A 22,413-nucleotide genomic window follows, 5' to 3' on the forward strand; every position below is an offset into this window, starting at 1 on the left:
ATTTTTTACAGACATTACCTTTTCTTTTTAAAGTATTTTACATCAATCGACAACTTTTATGTTTGAAATTGCAGAGTGCACTTGCAGTTGCTAAAAGCCAATGACGTAAGAGACAAACATAAGGTTCAACATCAAGGAACAAAGTGATCAACTTCCCATCGCTATTTCATCACGTTTTTAAAGTATATGACATGCTCTCCTTGTCACGATAGCACAGAATATTCCCAATATAAAATTACAAAATTAAAAGTATTTTTTTTATTTAATCACAAATACGATTACTGCATACTACAACGAAAAATTGTGGCCAAAAGAGTAAAGAAAACCAGGTAGTAGACTGCACTATATAATTCAGCATTACTAAAATAATGTACTTCCGTAATGAAGCTATTATTTGTATTTAAATGCAATAAAAACAACATTAAATGCTATAACTTATATAATTTTAAAAACGTCACCTTACGGATATTTAATTACTTAACAAAATAATTTGATAAAAACAGTGAAATAATAAGGTTATTTAGGTATGACGTCACGTCGACACACCAACTTGCGTTCGAATTTTTGCGCTAAATGCTGATGACGCGTTCATGTAATCTGCCATAAGTTGAGACAACTCCACAATCTATATTTTTTAAATAAATAATTAAATCAAAAAAATTAGTTTTCTATATAGCGTTAAACTAGTTAAAAATTTTACCACTTACCTGAACTTTGGGAAGTAAAAAGAACAATTTTCTTGACACCCCAGCCATTTCAGATACAATCATGAGAAGATTTTTGCAACCTCCAAATGTGACTATATCTGCATATTCACATTTATCCCACACTTCCTATAAATATGAATAGAAATGTGTTTTTTTGGAATTGTTTAGAAAGGATTATGGAGAAATATAATTTAAAAAACGGGATATTATTTACCATAGTTTTATGATTTAATATATGAATACAGTCCTCAGAAACAGCTAACCACACGGTGTCGCCCTTGTGTTTTCCACTGGTGTCAACCTGAACAAAGTATTATAAAAAAGTTTTAGAAAAAAGATTATTTTAAAAAATAATTTAAAATATTTCTTTTTTTACCTTAGCTAGAAACAAAGTAGAGCCACATAATGGCCACTTGCGGGCGGTATTTATAAATATTCGAGCACAGTCGCTTGGTGACATGCCCTGCAAACTTGTCCACCTTTCACTTATTCGCTCACGAATTTGTCTGCAAAAAATTTAAAATTGAGTTTCCGGAAAAAAATTATTTTTAATTTTAATTTGAAAATCTCTACTTGACGTGATTTTTGCTTCCAAAATCTCGGTAGCGCGCTGGAAGAAATCTCTTGATGACGTGATCAAGAACGCTCGACTGCGTACAACGATTGCGATCTCCGTGAAACAGCTGGGCGGCAAATGACGTCAGCTCGATAGCCAGATTGCGGGACAGAGGTAGCTGGTCACGTGACATCTCGTCACCCAACTAAAGGAAAAAAGTTTTGTTAAAGTCAACTCATAATTTAATTTTTGGTTACTAATTTTTCTTGGTTAATTTTTGGTAGCTAAGACCAATGAAATTTACTTATTTTTTACATGAAGCTGATATTTTTTATTAACTACCAGTATATTTCAACAAATTTAAACACACCTGGTAAGTAATTAACAGTCTTTCTTTTTCAGTTTCCATTTTTCGGTAAGCTTTAAACGTAAGCCGTCGTCTGTACGAAAACCTCGCCGTTGCCCTCGTCTCGTTAGCGCCATCGTGCGTGAGCAAAACCTTTGAGGTTACCGCGATTTTGCGAGACACGGTCTCCCAAGAGGAAATAACGTCACATATCTAAAAAAATAAAGATAATAAACAGAGGTAAAAAAGATTAAAAACTAAAATAACAAAAAAATGCATAAAAGATTAAATTAATAATTTTTTTTTAAATGATTAAAAAATTTTTAACAGTTAAGTAATTACTTTAACGCTGGGTTCAATGTAATGCTCCTGAGCACTGATGACGTCAGGATCGTCAACAAAAAGAGCAAATCCTGACGTGGAGTGATGACGTACACCACCCTGGACGCTTACTCTGTACGAGAATTCTGATACAGTTGTTGAAGCATCAAAACTAACAACCTGTCATAAAAAAGTTTTTTTTTTAATTTAGAAAGTTTAGATTATTGACAGAAAATAAATCAATTTGATATATATTCTTTTTTGTATAATTGATAATTTTAGGCATTTAAATTTAACCTATTTTAAAAAAAAACTATCAATAGTTATTTACTACTTTTAAAAATTTGAAATAGCTCGGTCACTTGTACTTTTTGATTTTTAAAATAACTCAAGGCAGTCAATGACGAGAGAAAATTAGCAAGGAGCGTAAAGTACAAGAGAAAATGACCCAGGATACAACATTTTTAATTTACAAAACCTTTATTTTTACCTCGTAGGAGCCGTCAGTAAAATGAACGGGTACACTGAACGGCAGGGAATGGTGGTATGGATTTTGTAATAATATCGACAACGATTCAGTACGTGATGGAACACATCTTCTTAACCCAACATTATTAGTTCGCTGAAGTGCTCGCTGGCAATAAGATATATATTGACCACTGACATTTCTGTAATTTAACAAAAAATAAATGTTTAAAAAATTAAACTGGTCCGGTAGTGTGGTATAGGGTTATGGCAGCGGTCTACATATTAAAGATTCAGGGCTCAAGCCGCACTAACAACACATTATTCGTCATTGAACTCGGCGTGTACGAATAGATTTACCACGTCCTAACTGCACGCTCTTTCGAAATAAAAACACAAAACCTATCACTTAATGGTGATCCACTTTACAAATAAAAAATAAAGTTAATATAATTTTGTTTATAAAAAATAATTCTTACTTAAGACTGCTTTGTCTTTTCATGTGACTTTGCAAAACTAAAAGAATTTTCTCGTCAGGAAGAAACACTGGGATTATTAAAGACAAGAATTTCCAAGACTAAAAAAAATATTTTTAATTTCCTTAATGAATTTGTATTTGTTTATTTTGGAATTTTTAAAACAACCACTTACTTGTAAAAACGAATTTTCTTTCATATCCGAATCTCTCCGATTAGTTAATTTAATCAACTGAGCGTAAACCTCGTCACGTAATGGCTCGTGCGTCAAGCATGACTGCGCAACGCGTTGAGCCAAGGTCACGTGATAATCAGCTGATGCAGCATCGAGTGAAACGTTAACGAAAAGTTGTATTGACTAAAATAAAAAAAAAATTAAAAAAATTCAATAAACGAAAAATATTTGGATCACTTGTACTTAACGGTTTTTGGAAAATCTTAGAAGCACGAATTACGAGAGAGAATTAGCTAGGACCGTAAAATACGAAAGAGAGAATTTCTTAGGTCTGCTAAGTATGGTAAAAATTTACGTATGTCCGTAAAGTACGAGAGAGAATTGGCTAGAACCACAAAGTACGAGAGTTTTAATAAGACCCTAAAGTACAAGTGATTCAAATATTTAAATTGGTTCTTAACATATAAAATACAGTGATTAGAAGGATCAGAATTTTAAAATGGTCACAAAACATATCACATGACAATATAAATATAATGACACTGTAATTTCACAAAATACCAACCTTGGCTATTTTCATGGCTTCGGTGTGCATAGCAAGCATTGCGTTAGGAATAAGCAGAGGCCGACTGAGACCCTGTTTGGAATAAGACAAAACCGGGTTTTTCCACAAGGAAGCGCTTGGTGATTCTACCCCGTAATGACCGGATTTCGGGTCGACTTGAAGTAACTTCGTCACCAACCGATCGAATTCTGACGTCACAGTGATTGCTTTGTTTGAGTTGGATGACGAAGATGCTGACGACCGAGATGCCGACGTCAGACCCCGTAACCATGACAACTTTAAAAAGGCATCAGTTATTTTTGAAATGTTAAATTTTAATTTTTAAAAATATTATTAAATGTTCGAATTTTACCTTTTCTTCTTCAGTCTTATAAGACAGAAACACGTCACGTGATCCGTTCTCGCCGCTCATTGGCCGAATGACGATCACGTGATCGTACGTGGACGTGGGAGAGTTCGGTCGACTGTGATTGGTTGTTGGGGGAGTGTGAAGGTTAAGTTGAGTTTCTTCGATTTTTTTGTTTTCAAGACTTATCCGATCAACCGGCAACTGAAAAACAGAAACAATCAATAAGATTATGAAAAGGTTAATATTTACCGCTTTTCGCAAAAAAAATATTATGATTGCGTCGAGACTTGAACTTAAAACCTTTCGGACTAAAATCTTCTAGCAAGAAAAGTAAATTTAACGAAAATACATTTTTTTCCAACAATTTTAAATTATTTACTTCGTCTGCTTTTTCGTCTTCGAAACATTCGACCACCCCGTCACGAATGGTTGCCCACACGTGACTACTGCTTCCTCCCACTGTGCGAATGAGCCACCCAGTGGTCAATTTGCTGAATGACGAGTTTCCATCGAGCACATTTTGCAAAACTTAAAATAAATTAAAAAGAAAATGAATTTGGAATTTTAGAAAACAATTTTACAAGTTTTAAAAATTAATATTTTGGTTTTTAAATAGAAACTAAATGAGAACATTTTTAACAAACTTTAAAATAAAAAGAAGTATTTACCTTGAACCCATTCTTTGGCAAAGTTGGAGGTGTCGGCGCTTAAGTAATAAGTTCTTTTTCCACTTGTGATTTGGAAATTGCATCCGGCCTGATCCTCTTGTTTCACCTTGCCTACGTCACTGCTCATGACGTCATCGCACAAAATAATTTGACCTTGAGGTTTGCTTATATCGTCGTTCTGCATAAAATAAGAAAAAAAATACTACAAAATTAACCAAAAATATTAAGGTATATAAAAATAACATTTATACAAAAAAAATCAACGAAAATGCATGAAATGGCATAGGTAACGTTGCTGTAACCAGTTAGCAAAATCCTAACAATGTTTATCTATTTAAAATATTACTATACTTTAATTTAAAAACTTACCGAGGATTTATAATAAAACAGAATCCCGTCTTTCAAAACGAACCATCTCTTTTTCCATGTTCTCACCCTACCTCCCAACTTCAATAAATACCCGCATTTATTAAAACTATCCACTACCCTAGTTTCCGAACTCGGTGTTGCGACACGAGGTTGCGCTATTGAGTCGGGAACTTGTTGCGAAGTTTTAAATAATTTGTGTTCGGGTTCTGAGCTGTCCGTGGTAGCCGAGGAAGAGTTGTAACCGATTTGTGCGTCAGGTGGAATAGCGTAGTCACCTTCCGAACTCGCCATTGATTGCTGAGAATTGGCTGTTTTAAGAAAAAAACACAGGTTTAAAATAATAAAAATAAATAATATGATTACAACTACATGATGGTGGTAGAGAGGCAAATCCAGTACGATCGCTTTTTGAGTTTAAAACTGAAATTAAACGAAATCGTGAAACCCCCCCCCCCCCAAAAAAACAACTGTATTACTGAAAGCGGTCCAATTAAAGGGTAATTATTAAAAACTTAAAAAATCATTTATTTACAATACCATTTATGCTGTCCGGACAGTTAAATAAATCCGTTAGTTAAGGCAGTTAACACGTCTGAATAACTTTTAATTACATTTAGATTTACATTCAAAAGAAAGTACTAAAATAAAAATGTCAGTATGTTTTAAAAAAGGGGAGTTTTTAATTTTAAAAAATTTTGCGTGCTTACTACGAACCAAAAACCTTTTCCATTACGTAACTTCATGTTGGTGGTCTACGATTTCATATTAACAAAAAAGTTTACAAAACTAATTCGATACGAGCTATATTAAATCTGAGTAATTAAACTGTTTAGAACAGGAGGCAATAAATACAACATTGTGGACAACCATATAAGGTTTAAATATTTACGTTTTTAATTTTTTCTTTTGTTTTCAATTGTCCAGGTATTTGTCACGTGGGTATTTTGTCACGGCTGATTAGTTAAAATCGCCTACATTCAATTTGACCGTAACATTATGTTGGCTGACGACAAAAAGTCAACTGACAACGATTGATTGGTAACGAAACGGTATCGTAAACAGCACAAAATTGAACGCTTGAATCCGAACTATTTGCAAAAAGTCTCTATATTTTACAAAAAAAGCTGGTATTGTTTCAAGTTTATTAAGAAAATAACATTTATTAAGCTTATTAAGATTACCTAAAGAATACAGGCATTAGGTCATACTAAAATTAACTAACTGAAAGGAGAATTCTTTGATAATGAAAGTGATATAACATCTTGAAACGGTAAATTATGTTTTGTTTATACGCTTAGCTACATAAAAGAGTATACCATTAATTACACTTAGATTTACATCTTATCTATAGATCTGTATTAATTTATGTATGTAGAAAAAAATGTAGAAAAAACATGCTTTAATATTAGACTAACTAGTCGTTATGTTGCTAAGGGCATTATCTTTTGTTTTAAGAAGTGACTATAAGGAAATTGTTTGTGTATATACGGCAAATCACAATAGAAAAAGCCATTAGCGGCACCGAATTTTGAACAGATCTGGTTTTTAAGTGTCACCTGACCAAAGTTAACGTGCAATTCGGTCGGGGTTTTGTCTATAATTACACCATAGTCGGAGATGAAAATTAGATAAACTTAACCGCGGGGCCACAACAAAGTAGTGAGGGCTTAGGCATATTTTTAAACATTAAAATTTGTACTGGAAAAAGGCAAAACCTAATCCAACAACAAATTTTGCATTTTTAAATAACACAAATATAAGCTTGCTAGTTAGGACATATTTTGACATTTTCTATCGCCTAAATTCATCGCAACAAAAAATATAATCAATAAAAAACTGATGGTCAGCAAATATAGAGTAACAAGTTATATAGTCTTAGATGAAATTAGCTGTGACGAGCCAACTTCCTGTAATATCGTGCTCTGTTTCTGCCACAGTTACAGCTGGAACTAGCAAGCAACCGGGCGTGACAAAAGTCAAACAAAAATGTCTGCGATCGGTGGTAATAATAATGAAGTCATCTTTTTTTATAAAATAACGACATGACCACAAAAAAGACCGAACAATAGTTTTCTCACATTAAAAACATGGGAATATGTCGTATAAAATTTTCTCCAAAAATAAGGCCAACATTTTGAACATCAAAATATAACAACATAAATATCATAAAAAAGCGAAAAACATATAAAGGGGGTAACAAAAGTTACCCTCTTCGAGGGAAATGACAATAAAAATGCGTTTATCTCGGAACAAAAACTATTTTTTTATTAATTTGAAAGTAAAACAAAAAATTTACCTCTTTTTGTTGCTCGCACCAAACCAGGACTTCCGTTTTTCCTTTGATGCATGCCCACCCACTGATGTGCTGAGTCACCCATCGTGAGACTCTTGGACGGCCGCGGCTGACTCTGCCGTGAATGATGTTGTAAAAGTGGGGTCCGATGATCATCATCGGAAGAATCAGAGGCATCCGTAAAGGGAGTTGCTCGGAGCTGTGCGGCTCTTCCCTTGATCTTAGTGTAAACGGGGACGTCGAGAGGATGTTGCTATAGAAACAAAATTTGTTTTAAATATTTTCGGTATCACGTGACGTGCGAAATCATAAGCGGAACCGATACGAGTCACGTGAGGCGGGAAAGGTCATTTTCTCTTTGGCCTTGGCAGCAACAACTTCATTTGTTTCGCCTAAAAATGTTGTGAGTGCGTGACGACACCCCACACAACATAACAAATGTAATAACCAGTAAGACCCAAACAGAATTACTTTTCCGGCCTATCAACACCGTACACACACAAACCTATGGCCGTGTGACGTCACAATAGGGCATTGTGCGCGTCACCAAAGCTCAACAAGGCGTGAGAACTGACTAGTGCGGCTTCCAATTTCACTTGTATCGAATAAAAACACGACCGATTCGATGTAATATTAAAATCCAAAGACAGAATTATCAATACAAAAGACAACAAATAACGCACCTTGTATACCACTTCAGCGTACTCTCCGGGCTCATAGTCGAAATTTGCTAGAGTCGAGTCTGCAATTTCAAAGCGATTAGGATTTTGTTTCTTTAGTTTAGCAAACATTATTCTTATCCGGTCGGCAATCAATAATATTAAGCCACCGATAACATTAGCTTACAAGTGCCAAATTTATGTATTCTGCCGACTAATACACAAAAATAAACACAATACACAGAAAAATTTAAAAGAAGGAAAAAATAGTTAAAAATATTATGCAAAATTTGGATTTTCTACTAGACATAGCATTAAGTCCAACATTTAAATTCGAAGATTTGTAAAGTTTTTAAAGTAATTTATATTTTTTGCATTTTCTTTGGTATTTTTAACTTACATTTATGTATGCTTCCTTTACTCAATGTATTGGATGGAAAACGAAACCCATTTTTCGTCATTTCGTAAATCCTCGATTCCTGAAATTTGTACAAAATTAAACCATGTTATACTAAACCATAAGTGTATGTACACAGTCTAGAGTCTAGACTGTACTTGGTTTATGGTACGATTTAAATTTGTATAACAATTTAAACCTTACCTTATACAGATACGATTTTATATCATTCTGGATTAGAATATTTTACATTTAAAAAAAATATATTAGATTCTTTTTTTTAACTTACAAATAATGGAAGCCCGTGCATGGGAGGTGTTGGTGGTTTTATCGTTTTCCACGTGCTTGCAGGAAGTGACGCGGAAAAAGTAGGAGCCACAGGATCAACGGACATGTCTTCTTCTTCCTGGTGAATAATCGAAAGTGCGGTTTTGGATGCTGGCGAGTCTGATCTTAATCCAGTAACCAAGATGGGGGAAGATGGAAGTCGGGAAGAGGAGGAGGATAAAAGAGGGGACGGGCTCTTTGATCTTTCCTTTTTATGTCCGGTAGGTGGAGAAGTCTCTTCGTGGCTCTTTCTTCTTTGATGATGCTCTTTAAGACCTTTGATCTTTCTTCGAATGCTGCCAAATGTTCCCATGATGTTGTGATGTGACGAAGTGGGAGGAGGAGTACGAGCAGAAGGTTGCTTAGCAACGGAGGAAGGCGATTTTGCCATAGGAAGAGTCGAAGACTTCTTTTTATTTGATTTCCTTTCTGAAGAAGTTAATCCTTCCAAGAGCAAATGTCGTTCTCCGGAACTTTTCGCAATTGCTAAGCGAGGATTCAGAACATTTTTAGTTACGGGATCGTCTTCCATCGGAAAGATTTGATCTTCTTCGTTGCTAGGACTCTCACTAGAGGGCGGTGGTGTGCGAATTATATCAAAATTGTCAATAGGGAGTTGGTAGGGTTTGGTTGCTCGATGACCAGATTCAATGTGAATAGAATCCGGTGAATATGGTAAAACATTTTCCTCTTCCTAAAAAGCAAAAAACTGACGTAATTTGTGAAAACATGGTATACGCGCTCTGAAATAAGTATTGTAGTAAAACTTTCAATCCGACACTTAACCTTAACGGTAAAATCCATTACTAACTTGCTACATTAATATTTTAACTTACCCCAAATATTGGGTTTTTCTTCCAAGAGGACGATTCTGATGTTGTGTTGTTGCTGCCCACGTGATCTTCTACGTCATCCATATTGTGCGATCCGATTGGTTTGTCAGATGACGTCATTGGAACTGAAGGGTTGTCAACTAATTCTATCAAATAAAATCATAGTTTTTTCGTTTTAATTTAAAGTGTAATCCAAAAAGCTAAAATAAAAGTAGTGTATAAAAATTACCTGTCAATTTAAGTTGCATTGCTTGAATACCAGCGCTCAAAGTCAAATTCGACTGACGTAATTCTTCTTTTTCTATTTCACTCTAAAACAGAAAAAAATAACGTTAATCAATTGCCCATTTGTATAGAATAGAATCAAATTCAATTTTTTGGCACAATTGTGTTTAAATAATAAAAAAGAAGATCTATTTTGTTCACATGGGATAACAATTGCTGTTTACAAAGATAATATAGTTGGGTAAACAACTTTCAGCAATTACTTAATTAAAATAAATATTTACCAGCTCCCTGTATATTTTCTGCATATATGTACTTACCGTGTTTAAAGTTTTCGTAACCCAGTTTTTGATTCTAGTCGCCTTTTCCTGTACGGATTCTTTTTCAAGCCGTCTAAGATATTTCTGCAAAAAATTAAAAAAAAGTTATTTTAAATATAAAAATTTTAAAAAAGATGTGTTCTAAAAATTATACTTTCTAAAATAACGTGTTGCAAAAAAACGATTTATGTAAACATAATTTTTAATTAGCGCCTAGTTCAAATTAATTAGTCGCATTAACACTTAACAAAACAGGACAAATTCTTAAGTCAATCGTTTACAGTCAAACAGACCAGGACTAGATTAGCAGACACACGTTAAAAGTTAAATGCCAACTTTTAAAATGTGTTTGTTTTGAAATAAGCACCGCGCAAGCCCAATAATAAACTACTTATTACTGCACCACTAAAACCCGTTTAAATTAATTGTATTTGCTCAAGTGAAAGCCGATATGATTTTGCATCAAGCGAATCCTAAAATTTAATTCGGTTGTATAGATAATCCGAAAATGGGAGTAATAAAATGACGCGTAATTTTTATTGGTTGTTATAGGTTAACGCAGGGACCAATCGGAATTCGCATTACAAGCATGTAAACAGCGCAGTGTTTACCCGACATGGCTAACTCCGGAACTACGACTTAAAGCCGATTCGCTTGAGGAATGTTCATCTTAAAATATGTCGTTGCAAAAAAACTAGTCGCAAAGATTTGCAGATATAAAAGTTAAAAAAAAGTTGATACAACAATGAATAAGAACTACTACGTACAAGTTGAATTAGGTTACAACAAAAATGGTTGTTTTTTGCTTTAATTAAAGGTACTTTTGCAATAGTAAAATATAAAACCATTCTTATTTATTCAGTAATTAATTAACAGCTATATTATGTAAGTTTATTATACAAAAACGATCAAATTCATATAAACATGTCATCAACTTTCTAATTTGGAAATTCCCGCCCTTGAAATGGTAAAAACTTTCATTTCTTAAGTTTAGAATGTTTTGTATAATTTAAGCCTTTTTTTGTTCGCCCTCGGCCCCGTATTTAATCCTTTTGTTATAAAATTGATTTCTCTAAAACCAATGATATATAAATATATAGTCCAGCTTGTATTTCGCCATTTTAAACAATGGTATGTAATATCAATGAAGTAATGTTGTGTAGAAAATATAGATGACGTCATATGGCGCAATTATTTGGGCAAAAATTTCAACATTTTTCGTAAAAATTGACTACTACTTCACATCTTATCAATATCAAAATAAATACTATATTAGGTATTATTTTATAACAGATTTATTAGAAATTTTTCTGGCATTTTTTATGTTTTTTTTGTTTACCTCGTACTCTAATTCCTTTTTAAGTGCTATCATTTTTTCTTGTTGGTCCAAACACTTTTGCTCCAAATGGGCAATTTTGTCGGTCTGGTATTTCTCCCCTTGGGAAGCGGCGCCCGGGACTCCTGCGATGTTCTCACGCAACAAGTTAAGCTGAAATTCGTAAAATCAAGCCACAGTTCACATAAAAACACAACGAACAACGTAATTTCGGTTAATTGAAGCCATTAACGGAAAAGAAAACCTTACTTAAAATACAATACAGCAACAATTAAAAATAGCTTTCCCATGGCGAAATGTTTGGATGTACATATTCACTAGGGATAGTTAAATTAAGTTATGTTTTAATTGTTTTTAAACAACAACATATGTGTATAGGGAATAAGTTGTACCTGGTACTCAGCATCGGTTGCTCGTTCTTCTGCGTGATCATATTTAATGGATAATTCCTCCATCTACAAAAATACAATTAGTTTAAAGTCAAAGTCCCATAAGAGTAAAATAGGAATTAAATATTTAATTTCCAATATCAATTAAAGTTAATTTGGTCTTTATTTTAAAATTTATTATCACAAATTTTTAACTGTGGTATCCACAAATAAATTAATATAATTGTATTAAGAATCCCTGTAGCGCTTAATATAGAAATCTTATATTTAATTTTCTTTATTGCCATAAAGACAACAATGCGTTTTCTGTCTGTATTAAAAATCTGATGAAAAATAGTATTAAAATGGCTGAAGTCTAAATCCTGCAAGTTTGGTAATTTATTTGTTTTGATTATTTCCTTTAATGCAGAGTCAACAACAGTTCAATCTGTAATCATGTTTACTAAATCGGATTGTAAGACGTATATATACGCAATAAAGTCGAACAGTTTATTTTCATAACTAAAGATTAAAAAATGCTAATGCGTCAGTTTATTAAATAGGTTAAAAATTAAGTACATCATTTTCTGTGAGTTAGGTTATCTGGTATTGTTATTAAAGCCAAAGTGCAAAGTTTCTTATACAAATACCCATAATAAACTGTCACATTATATTAAGTGGGCAATCAATATGTTTACATTGGAGGTCTGATGTTTTCGATAAGACGTCGTGATAAGGAACGGTGTCGTAACGCAGTGACATCGTGATGATGCAATCCTTTGGTTCTGTGCTGAAGTGCATCAAGTACAGGCCAATACGTAATGAAAGAGCATAAGATATGACATACAAATAAAGATAAGAAACTGGTTCAACCGTTTGCGACCGTCGATAAATTATTGAGTACGTTGCATATATAAACAATGTTTAATAAGGAATCACAAAAATGTGAAGAGAATTCGGAAAAGTTGTTTTTGATAATAAATGAATCACACGGCTATTAATAATGCATGTCTTCATAATATTATGCACGCTTGTCTTTTTATCTAAATGAGAGCGGTCAAATATTTAATATTAATTTATGCAAAATAACACCTTTTTCTTTGTCTAAATCTTATTTAATAAAACAAAATGTTTATTTAAGACTAGGCAATACGTTAATAAAGCCGACTGTTTATCTGTGTTCACTGGTTAAACAACAATTTATAAGGTCCGAAGTTTAAGCCTTGGCGGCTGCACACTAAGTGTGTACTAACGATTGTTAAAAAATAAACGTGAGACGCGGGTTAAAGGGAAACGGTATAAGTTCCCATGTCAATTTGACACAATTTTCTATTGTCAGAGTGGCGTAACGCAAGGGTGTCAAAAGCTGTTGAGAATTAGATTAATTGACTGAAGCCTTTAGAAATACCTAAAAAAACGGTTTAAAACACATTCTTTGAATCCATATATTTTCATTGGTGCATATATTATAATGGTTTAAGCCTAACATTAAACAGCATGTCCAATGAAGCAAATTGGACTGATTTAAATATACAAAGCTGGTACTTAGTTAAAAAAATCAATTTAATCGCAACAACAACGGCATAATCCTGTTTTTGAGGACGTTTTCACATAAACATAATCATCCGAAAATCGAGTTATTGATTGAGACCACCCATACATACCAAACAGCGCGAGACAAGATGGCTGCTGGATAATTAGCGAGAGATAGTCCGTGCTTTTCCAAGTGCCCGCTTCTTCAAAGAATAAAATAATTGTCGTTGAGCAAATAGATACAAGGGATCTGAAGTGCTCATTGTATTTTTAAGATAATTATTATGTTGATCTACACTTTAATTGAAAACTTTTAGCATAAAGTGTTAATTTTTTTAAATAAGACAAATTTTTGCATACTAACTATGTCATTGTATAGGCTAAAATTTAACTTTTATTTAACCCGCAAAAGGTTAGTCGCTTTTGGGTAACAAGATTAGCCACGGCCAACTTAACACAAGGAGATGTTGGTACTAAGATCAATGGACTAGAGTGCAAATAAGGGGTTTTATTTACACAAGTTGGCCAACTAGTCACATGCACACTTTACCCGAACTCTCGTAAATTTTCATTTCTTTAAGGCGAATCAAGGGCCATAGAAACTTCTTAAACAGTCAGGATATCGATAACGAGCCTGTTTTGGTGAAACGACGTCAGGCATTGCGTAAAACCTATAACTTTTCCTTATATTTAGTCCTTTTGTTGCAAGTTTTTTTTTCAAAATAAGGAGTGCATTTAACTTTACATTTAAACTTAGAACTTGCATGGTTTTTATTTCCATGAAGTGTTGTTATTCCCGGAAAATAAAGTAACTACTAAAAATATATATATTTTGCCTTAATCCCCACACTTTATTCTAAATTTACACCAAGGTAAATAATATACTCTTATTTCCTAAAATACGGGTGGCGACAGGCCACGTACACAGCTTAAAATGCAATGTCGTAATATAACCTTTACGTTTACGCTTGAAAGGCCAGATAACCCACCATAATACATTATAACAAACGGCGGTAGGTCAAATGGGACCTATAGTCGCCTGTGTTTATGAAAATATGATACCAAAAAGCATGCGCACAACAACTGCAATGCCTACCAGAATCCCAAAGGTAAACAAGTGCAAAACAAGTGGTAAAACCGTATAGGACTCTTCAAAGTCGTAAGGCAAACGTAGTTAGCACGGTGATCGATGGTTTTAAAGGCCGCAATAAAAAACAGCAGTCAGCGAAACATTTTCGGTCAGAGGCTGCTGAATGAAAGTTTGGTAAGCTGCGAATTAACCTAACGATTGCCCGTCGTAAACTGTAATCCCATCCCTCAGTAATATATTGACAGATGGGTCAGCCCTAATCCTTATACAACCTATATGCTGTTTGTTGAAGGGCAACTATAACCTATAATAGCATTACATTTGGCCGGCCTCTAAAGAAAATAAGCGTAATATCCTACCGATGTTAACATTGTGTAGGCGCCAGTCCGTGCCAAAACATTAAAAATGACAACATTTTAGTCCGTTGTCACACACTATTTACTGCTAAAGCAAAACCAAACCCTGTTTTCATTTCTACAAAATAACATAAATACCACAAGTGAAAACGATAATAGGACCGCTTCGCCAATAGTAAAACGATATAGATTTTATCTGGCGGTCGTTAAATGCGCCTTACAAAACCTAATTGACAACAAAGTCGTCTAAACAACGGCGCGCGCTAAGGCTAAGCCAAATACAACATGAATTAAGTAGTTGTATACAAGTTGTTGGGATAGATAACAAACAAAAGCAAATCCGATGTTTTATGTAACAGGAAACCGCGCATTGGCAGCGAGACAATCAGCCACAGAAAGGCCAAATAAATTTAATTCAGCGCCCCCTTAGCCTTACAAAAGATAAAACGCATTGCAGTAGTAGAGGCGCGTGGCAAAAACACAGCAAAATTAAAGCCTCGATTCTAGTAGCAGAAATCGATTCTAGTAAATCGATGCTCTGTGTTAGTTTTGTGGCTCAGCGAGGGGTGAAGTCGAATTATAGTGATTTGACATCTATATGAAATTAAGCTTGGTTTCCGTGCGATACCTATCTTTACAGATACGCCAACGGGAAACGTACGGTATATGAAACACAAAGCCATTACGACATTGGTTTGAAAGCAGGGCGCTTATGCAAAACGACTCGGCCAAGAGCAGCGACAATTTTGCGATGTTTAAATAGGCTAAAACAACAACTATTTTATTTTTTTTTCGGAATCAAGATGGCATCTTACGTAACGATGTTTGGTTTATAAATAAAGATTTTAACCGATGGCGATTAAAAATAAGATAATAAAAATCGCAAAAACAATGAGTCACTACACCAAGACAAACTGCTGTTAAATGGCATAAAAATATTTTTGTTTTTACACTAAATATTATTAGCCTGGCAAAACGAGTTATGTTACATTTAGACCCTATATTTAATTTTTTTGATATTTATATATTTATTCCTATATTACCTTTTGCGAAAGCTTGGCCCGTATTGAGGTGGCTTGTATTCGAAATTGCTTTAGTTTTGCTTCCATGTGTAAGTACATCTTTTTCCATTCTAATGCACTCTCCTTGCTGCAATCCATGTTTTATACAAAATAACAAATTCACACTTTCCAACCGCCGTGTTGTACAATTTTCCTTTTAGTAAATGGCTTCTTTCATTCCCCTAATGCATTCTGTTAAATCAGTTACTTTAATTGCTTTTTACCTGCGAATAAGCGACGCAAAGATTATACTAAACTGACACATTATACTAAACTGAATAGAACTGCAACGCTTTGAACAAATTGGCAAAGCACCCTCTAATTTATAACCTCGCCGCAAGTAATTCCGCAAGAGTTTCGTAAATACGAATCTGTACAACTACTGACTTGCTACTTCAGCGATACTGTAGCCCTATGTCTAGTCACATACATACCAGCAGACCGTAGACAGGCTTGTTCTCGCCTGTAAACCATTCAAAAAAAAAAATTTAACACGGCCCAAATCCGCGATTTCAGCAGAAAGCAGATACCAGCGACTTTAGCCCGAAGTGTAAAGCAAAACCGAATTGTTTTTTTCGAGTATTTTAAAACAGCTGTTTTAGCACTCCCAACCAACTACGAAGTGACTGCATTGCTCTGGTGGCCGGCAAATTACTAACGCGTTCTTTAAACCAAGACTCAAATGTCCAACTAAGCGTAAAAAATGACGTAATCTTAAACAGAGAGAAGTAGGGTAGAGTCGCCAGTATCGACGCCCCGGGAGCGCCACCTAACGGAGCCAAAGTTTTAAAAAGTAAAAAATAAAAGTTTTTTTATGCAAAATTTATAAAACAATATAACTTAATATATTGTTGTGCTATTGTTATATAAATATTTTGCATTAAATACAATGCTTTAAAATTAACTTAAAAAAAAGAGTTACAGTTTTATAACAAAACACTAATATTTAAAACAAAATTTCGAATATCTATAAACAATAAAATATAAAACGTGACAATCAGTTTAAAGTACTTTGTTCTTTTTGTTGCAGTGTCAAAGACTAAACGGAAATCCAGTTTTGAATTAATTTGTCGATTAAAATAATCTTTTATATTTTATGTTAACTTGTTAAACGTTTAATATATTGAATTTATTTTTTTTTGTGTATATTTATTTTATTTTTGTTAGGTGTGTTTTTATGAGTATAAGAATAATACAATTATAAACTGATTTTCCCATTTGTTTAAACTTAGTTTGTTTTGTTAATTAACAAATTAATTATTTCCGTAAAATAACTTTTTCCACAATAATCCATAATTTCCGTGTCTTAATCTTTAACCCAATAAAAACTCTGGATTTTCACACCTCTTATTAAACAAACATACAAACAAATGTATACGATAAATCCTAGAACAAAGGTATTAATACAAACCGATTAAGGATAATTGAGCTATAGAGCGATGTAGTATGCTTTGTGTATATGCTGCGTTGCTTCCTGTGGCTTATATGTATCATCATTGTTGCGACGATTCACAGTTGGTATCGGAGAATAGGAGACTGTGTACAGAGCAATAGAGGTGTTGTCTAAAATCAGTGGAGTGATTTCAATTTAGATTTTTACTCACGCAGGAAATAAATTAAACATTCAGCGGAATCGTCTGCGAATTGATTTGAATATTTATGAAGTCATAATTTATGCTAACGACGTTATTAAGAAATTCCCTGATTCATTGGAACCATTGTCAGTGATAGCTCGATTAAAATAAAGATGTCGTTTTATCCGTTATATGGTGGAACAGGTAAATTAAAAATAATTTAATTAAAAATATTTTACAAAGTTTTAATATTATAAAAAAGTAAACTGATAAAATGTTGTTTACATTGCAAAAACAAATACAAAAGCAACGAGTAAAAGCAGAAAAAATATTCTAAAAATTTATTAAAAACAATTTTTGTTATTTGAGTACAGCCAACATTTTGTCGAAGTTAAAAAAATGTGTAAAAAACTTGCAACCGAAACATTAATACATTGCTTTAGTGTATTGCAATGCAATGTTGTCCCACTTTGAATTGTTTACTGCCAATATTTATGTTTATGAAATAAACTGATGATTAACAATCGATGAATAAGCAATTGTTTGTTTACAAAAGTTTGAAAACACTGTTTGAAAATAGGACTTGCTTTATTTAAGATTGTATTGAATCATATTAAAACAAGTGATGATTTGATTTTTCATGCAAGTAATAAAGTAAATTTAAAAATTTTACATCTTTTAATAATTAATACATTTTTTTGACGTTCAAAAATTGGTGAAATTTTTTAAACTTTCCCGCGACCAAAAACTTTTTTTTATATTTTTTGTAAAATTTTTTTTTTTTTAATATAGACGAGGAGACTTATTTATCTCGCCGACTCGTACTTGCCAGTCAGAGTGACGTCATGGAGATGGCAAGGTTGACAAGAGGTGCAAGTGAAATTCCACCTTCATTTATTCGGTTTCCGACGCCAAGAGGTTAGCACGTGACCAAACTTTATAATCAATTATTGTTTAATATAAGTTATTATTTAAGTCGAAAATTGAGTCGGACTTTGCATCCAAATTATATGTGGTTCTCTATGTCTTCATAACGTATAACCAGTTTGCAATTTAAAACCATTATGTTAAAAGGCAAATTAAGTTATTTTTCTAAACCAGTGATAAATTTAGGCTAAACAACCTAAAATAACCCAACCGCTAGATGGCAGGCGTAAGTCGTATATATACAGTCGAACTTTTTTCAGCGCATTGAATTTACTGTTTGTTTAACAAGGTTACATCAACATAACAAAATTTTTATAACTATTATTTTTGACATGTAGATTTGTTGTAACAACCACTATAATGACGTTTTATTGTTCGTGTGACGTCACTGTTACGTCTACCCAAAACAAATGTCAAAAAACGATATGACAATATGCACTTGTAATGCGATGCTTACATAACCACATGATCGGTTTATTGTCGTGTGATGTAGTTACGTGACTGCTTAGTTACCGAGTGTAAATAAGGGTGATGATCGCAAGTCACTTGACTCTTCTTATTTCTCCCCGATTAAAATTACATCCAGAAATTGACATGGGGTTTTTTATTAGTTGTTTTTCTTTGAAAAAGTGCGTATCACGATTACAGTAGGCTATACCCAAAATAAACCCGTTTGTGCCATGTTGTTCAGCTTGAACGTGCGTAAACGAGGCCTTGGTATACGTGACCGATAAATGGTACTTGAAATCCGTACGCGCGCTTTTCAATCTACGAAATGATGACGTAGCGAAATATCAAAAATCGAATTCGCAACCAAAATAAATAAAATAGCCATCGGGCATTTGATTCCTATTACGTGCATACTGCTTCCCACGTGCTTGGTAAAAGTCAATATTATTTTATTGGTTACCTCAAATAGACGGCTTTAAATAGATCAAAAACAATTATGGTTACTGCTCTGTTATTTACTACGTTTTGAAATAAGTAGAAACCTACTTCTAGCTAATTCTGTGGGATTTACCATACACAAAGAACAATGCTCACTTTGTGGAATAATTTTTATCAAAAATATTTGCATAATAATTTTAAATAGTAATTGTTTGATAGGTAAACACAGTTACTAAGTAAGCCATTCATCATAACAATTTACAATGCGTTGTTTTCCGCTGAAATTCTAACCAAAATCAAATATTTTTGTTTTATAACAAAAATGACTTTCTCTCGTTCCGTTGGTGGAATACAGTCATTAAATTTTTGTGAAATTTCATTAGAAAATGCGACAAATAAGCGTTCAAATATCTGTAATATAAAAATATCCTTTTCTCCTTACCAAACTAACCCATATTTCAAGGTCAAAAAATATCATAAAACGCCTACTACAAGGTAATGTTAAACAAATACAGATAGGGGGCCCAATATCCGGAACCAAATTGTTTATTTTCCAATATTTGTTAAATTAATTTTTGACAACAACTATATGACAAACAGGCATGTAATTTAACCTTTCAATTACTCATGCTAGTATACTAGTTTTACGAGTATAATTTTCTAACGGTTAGCATATGAATAATACAATTTTAAACAATAAACTTACAATTCCAACTCCTTTATATGTTTTTTTTTCTAAATTAAGAGCCAACGTAGAAACATAGCCACAGGTGCGTGAAATCATAGTATAGATATAGAAAAAAAACGGGGTATTTATATATTTAAATGTATATGTAGCATTTTTAAACAACCTCTTTTCTATTTTTATTTTTGTAACAAAAAAGACAACGTGACGGCCCTAAACTTTTTGTTTTAATTGTTTTTTTTAATTTTATTAATTTTTTTATTCGGTTAAAAACATTTCTTAGACTTACCTATTCCTACTTATATATACTTTATAGTTTTTTTGAAATAACAGTCATTGGAATTAAATTTATGACTTTGAATTTCAGAAAAAAATATTCAACCATTTCATTACATATTTATTTTGATGCAGTTGGTGGTGGTTTACTACCAAAATTCAAATTTTTTTAGAAAATAAACGAAGTATTATTTAGTAAAGGTTATCGCAATAGTTTTAAATCACATAGCAATTAATTCGATCAAAATATTTTTTTTAAATTACAATTTTTGTAAATATTGTCGTAATTTCAAGTCACAATTAGAAAGGTTAACGTGTTTGCAAGCTAAGCTAAAAATGTCAGACATCAACTAATATTTGTAAAATAAAAGGTTAAAACAAGAGTTGTTGTTGACGTTTGTCGTCTAAAGTGATATCACCAACCGCAACCTTTACTTACTTGAAAAGGCGATTTGAAAACAAAAACACCTACCTACGCGTTTTGCTATTATTGATTGTTTTGAACAAAAAACAATTTCAAACTGGTAAATCAAATTAATTTCATTCGTAATACGCAAGTACGGTATTGCCCAAAATTAAATTTTCAAAATGGTCCGTTATGTAAGAGCGAATTTTGTTTTATACGGCTTTATAAATAGGTCGCGCGCATTTCAAGATCGAATTAAAGGTGCTATCGATCGTACGTAAAAAAATGAAAGAGAACGTCGTTTTTTTTTCTCTAATTTGCGTAATGACGCACGAACGTCTAACCGTTTACGCAAAGCGACGCAAGCTGCTAAGCGTAGTTTTAACGCTATAGGCAATTAGGCCAATTTTAGCAAAAAATGATGTTTAAAACTGCAATTACTATTTAACACCCATGTCTACATTGAAATTAATATATTTTAAGATTTTATGACATCAATTAGATATATTATTTATACCACAAATTTTCCAAATTTATCTATTTTTACAAACTTTCTAAATTTACCTACAACAAAAGTTATTTATTTTCGAACAATTTTGCTTAACAAATTATGCATTTTAATTAAATTAATTTAACAAAGACTTAAATATAAAACTTTGACATGTGTTTTTTAAAAAAATTTAACAATATTTTTTTGGGAATTTATAGTTATATAAATACTAAAAATAATTATGTGTATTGGAAAAATGTAACGCGTGCAAAAATTGCTTTCAGCACAAGTCAAACAATGAATATATGAGAATTGATCGTCTGTTAATACAACATAAATAGTACTGAATTGCATTGTGTATCGCTTCAATTGTTGTAACAAAACCCCGCGCGGCGCTGAAATGACGCAAAACCCTTCGCTTGGGTTGAGTGAACTGCAATACAATCGCACGCAAAAGTTACGCAACGTCGCTTGGTTCGCGGTTTGAGAAGCTAAAAATAAACCAATTTTGTGGAGTAGAGAAAAATTTTTTTGAAAATTTTTTGAAATTAAGAAAATTTTTTACAAAGAAATTGACAATTTTTTATTTATTTTTTTAAAGTTTTTTTTATAGATTTTGTTGTGCTTATATTTCACCCAAATTTTTTTTTAAAAAGTTCAATTTTGTTAAAATGAGATGGTACTTTTACTAGACAGTCTTAAATATGGTAGACAAGCTTCAAAAATTTCTCCCAAATATTTTTTAAAGTTCAGCAACTTTCCGTCATTAAATTTTAACCCAGTAACTTTTCCAAAGTTTTTTAACCCCGAGCGATAATTTTTCCAGAACGTACAGCGACCAGGTCACATGATCAAAACAATGCCCCACCTACAACTTTGTTTGAAAAACAAATCGGTTGTTTAATGATCTATATATAGACATAACCGCATAATTTTAAACACCTTTTATCTGTTGCTACAGCACACTTTGATTACCTGGGGAGAAACACGCTTTGCGCCTCGTTTTGTTTTGACGTCGGGCGATTTTACGAGACGTAAGAGCGAAAAACGTCGTGCGTCATCGGAGAGAAAAAGGGCCTTTCGCACAAAAAATTCGCTAGTATATAAGCTCGAGCGTTGAAGAGAGCGTCAAAATCGCTTCATTGTCAAATACTAGAATATGAGTCATACGAATTAAAACGCAGTTGTAAAATAAATTTTTGAAAATTCCTAAGTGAGTGAGTAATGCAGACTCTCAATGGAAAGTCTAGACGCAGAAATGCAGAGGCGTTGTATCACTAGGGTGCAGCAAAGGGGATACTATATATTTGTTAAAAACAGATTGGATATCATATATCAAAGAATACCGTTATCATTACGCAGGGACTAATTA

General features: G+C 32.9%; 1 protein-coding gene across 3 annotated transcripts; it reads right to left on the minus strand.

The window, feature by feature from the left end:
* Positions 1 to 257: 257 nt before the first annotated feature.
* Positions 258 to 16,116, minus strand: LOC145749503 (pleckstrin homology domain-containing family H member 1-like). 3 transcript variants are annotated; one of them, XM_082565285.1, is made up of 25 exons: positions 15,778 to 16,116; positions 11,780 to 11,842; positions 11,391 to 11,540; positions 10,052 to 10,135; positions 9,736 to 9,817; positions 9,510 to 9,646; positions 8,636 to 9,367; positions 8,350 to 8,428; positions 7,974 to 8,032; positions 7,294 to 7,543; positions 4,998 to 5,305; positions 4,629 to 4,830; positions 4,340 to 4,488; positions 3,964 to 4,161; positions 3,612 to 3,887; positions 3,047 to 3,229; positions 2,875 to 2,972; positions 2,421 to 2,598; positions 1,952 to 2,110; positions 1,634 to 1,822; positions 1,281 to 1,468; positions 1,084 to 1,213; positions 922 to 1,008; positions 708 to 833; positions 258 to 625 (listed from the first exon to the last, which is right to left on the minus strand). In XM_082565285.1, the coding sequence occupies exons 1-25, from the start codon at positions 15,892 to 15,894 to the stop codon at positions 533 to 535; spliced, it is 4,317 nt and encodes a 1,438-aa protein (XP_082421411.1). In that variant the 5' UTR covers positions 15,895 to 16,116; the 3' UTR covers positions 258 to 532. The 3 variants fall into 3 exon arrangements, with proteins under 3 accessions (XP_082421411.1, XP_082421412.1, XP_082421410.1); XM_082565286.1 differs by having other exon boundaries at positions 4,629 to 4,806; positions 9,510 to 9,652; XM_082565284.1 differs by having other exon boundaries at positions 9,510 to 9,652.
* Between the last annotated feature and the right edge of the window lie 6,297 nt (positions 16,117 to 22,413).

Source organism: Corella eumyota, chromosome 4 (assembly GCF_963082875.1).
Source record: "Corella eumyota chromosome 4, kaCorEumy4.1, whole genome shotgun sequence".
Lineage (NCBI taxonomy): Eukaryota > Metazoa > Chordata > Ascidiacea > Phlebobranchia > Corellidae > Corella > Corella eumyota.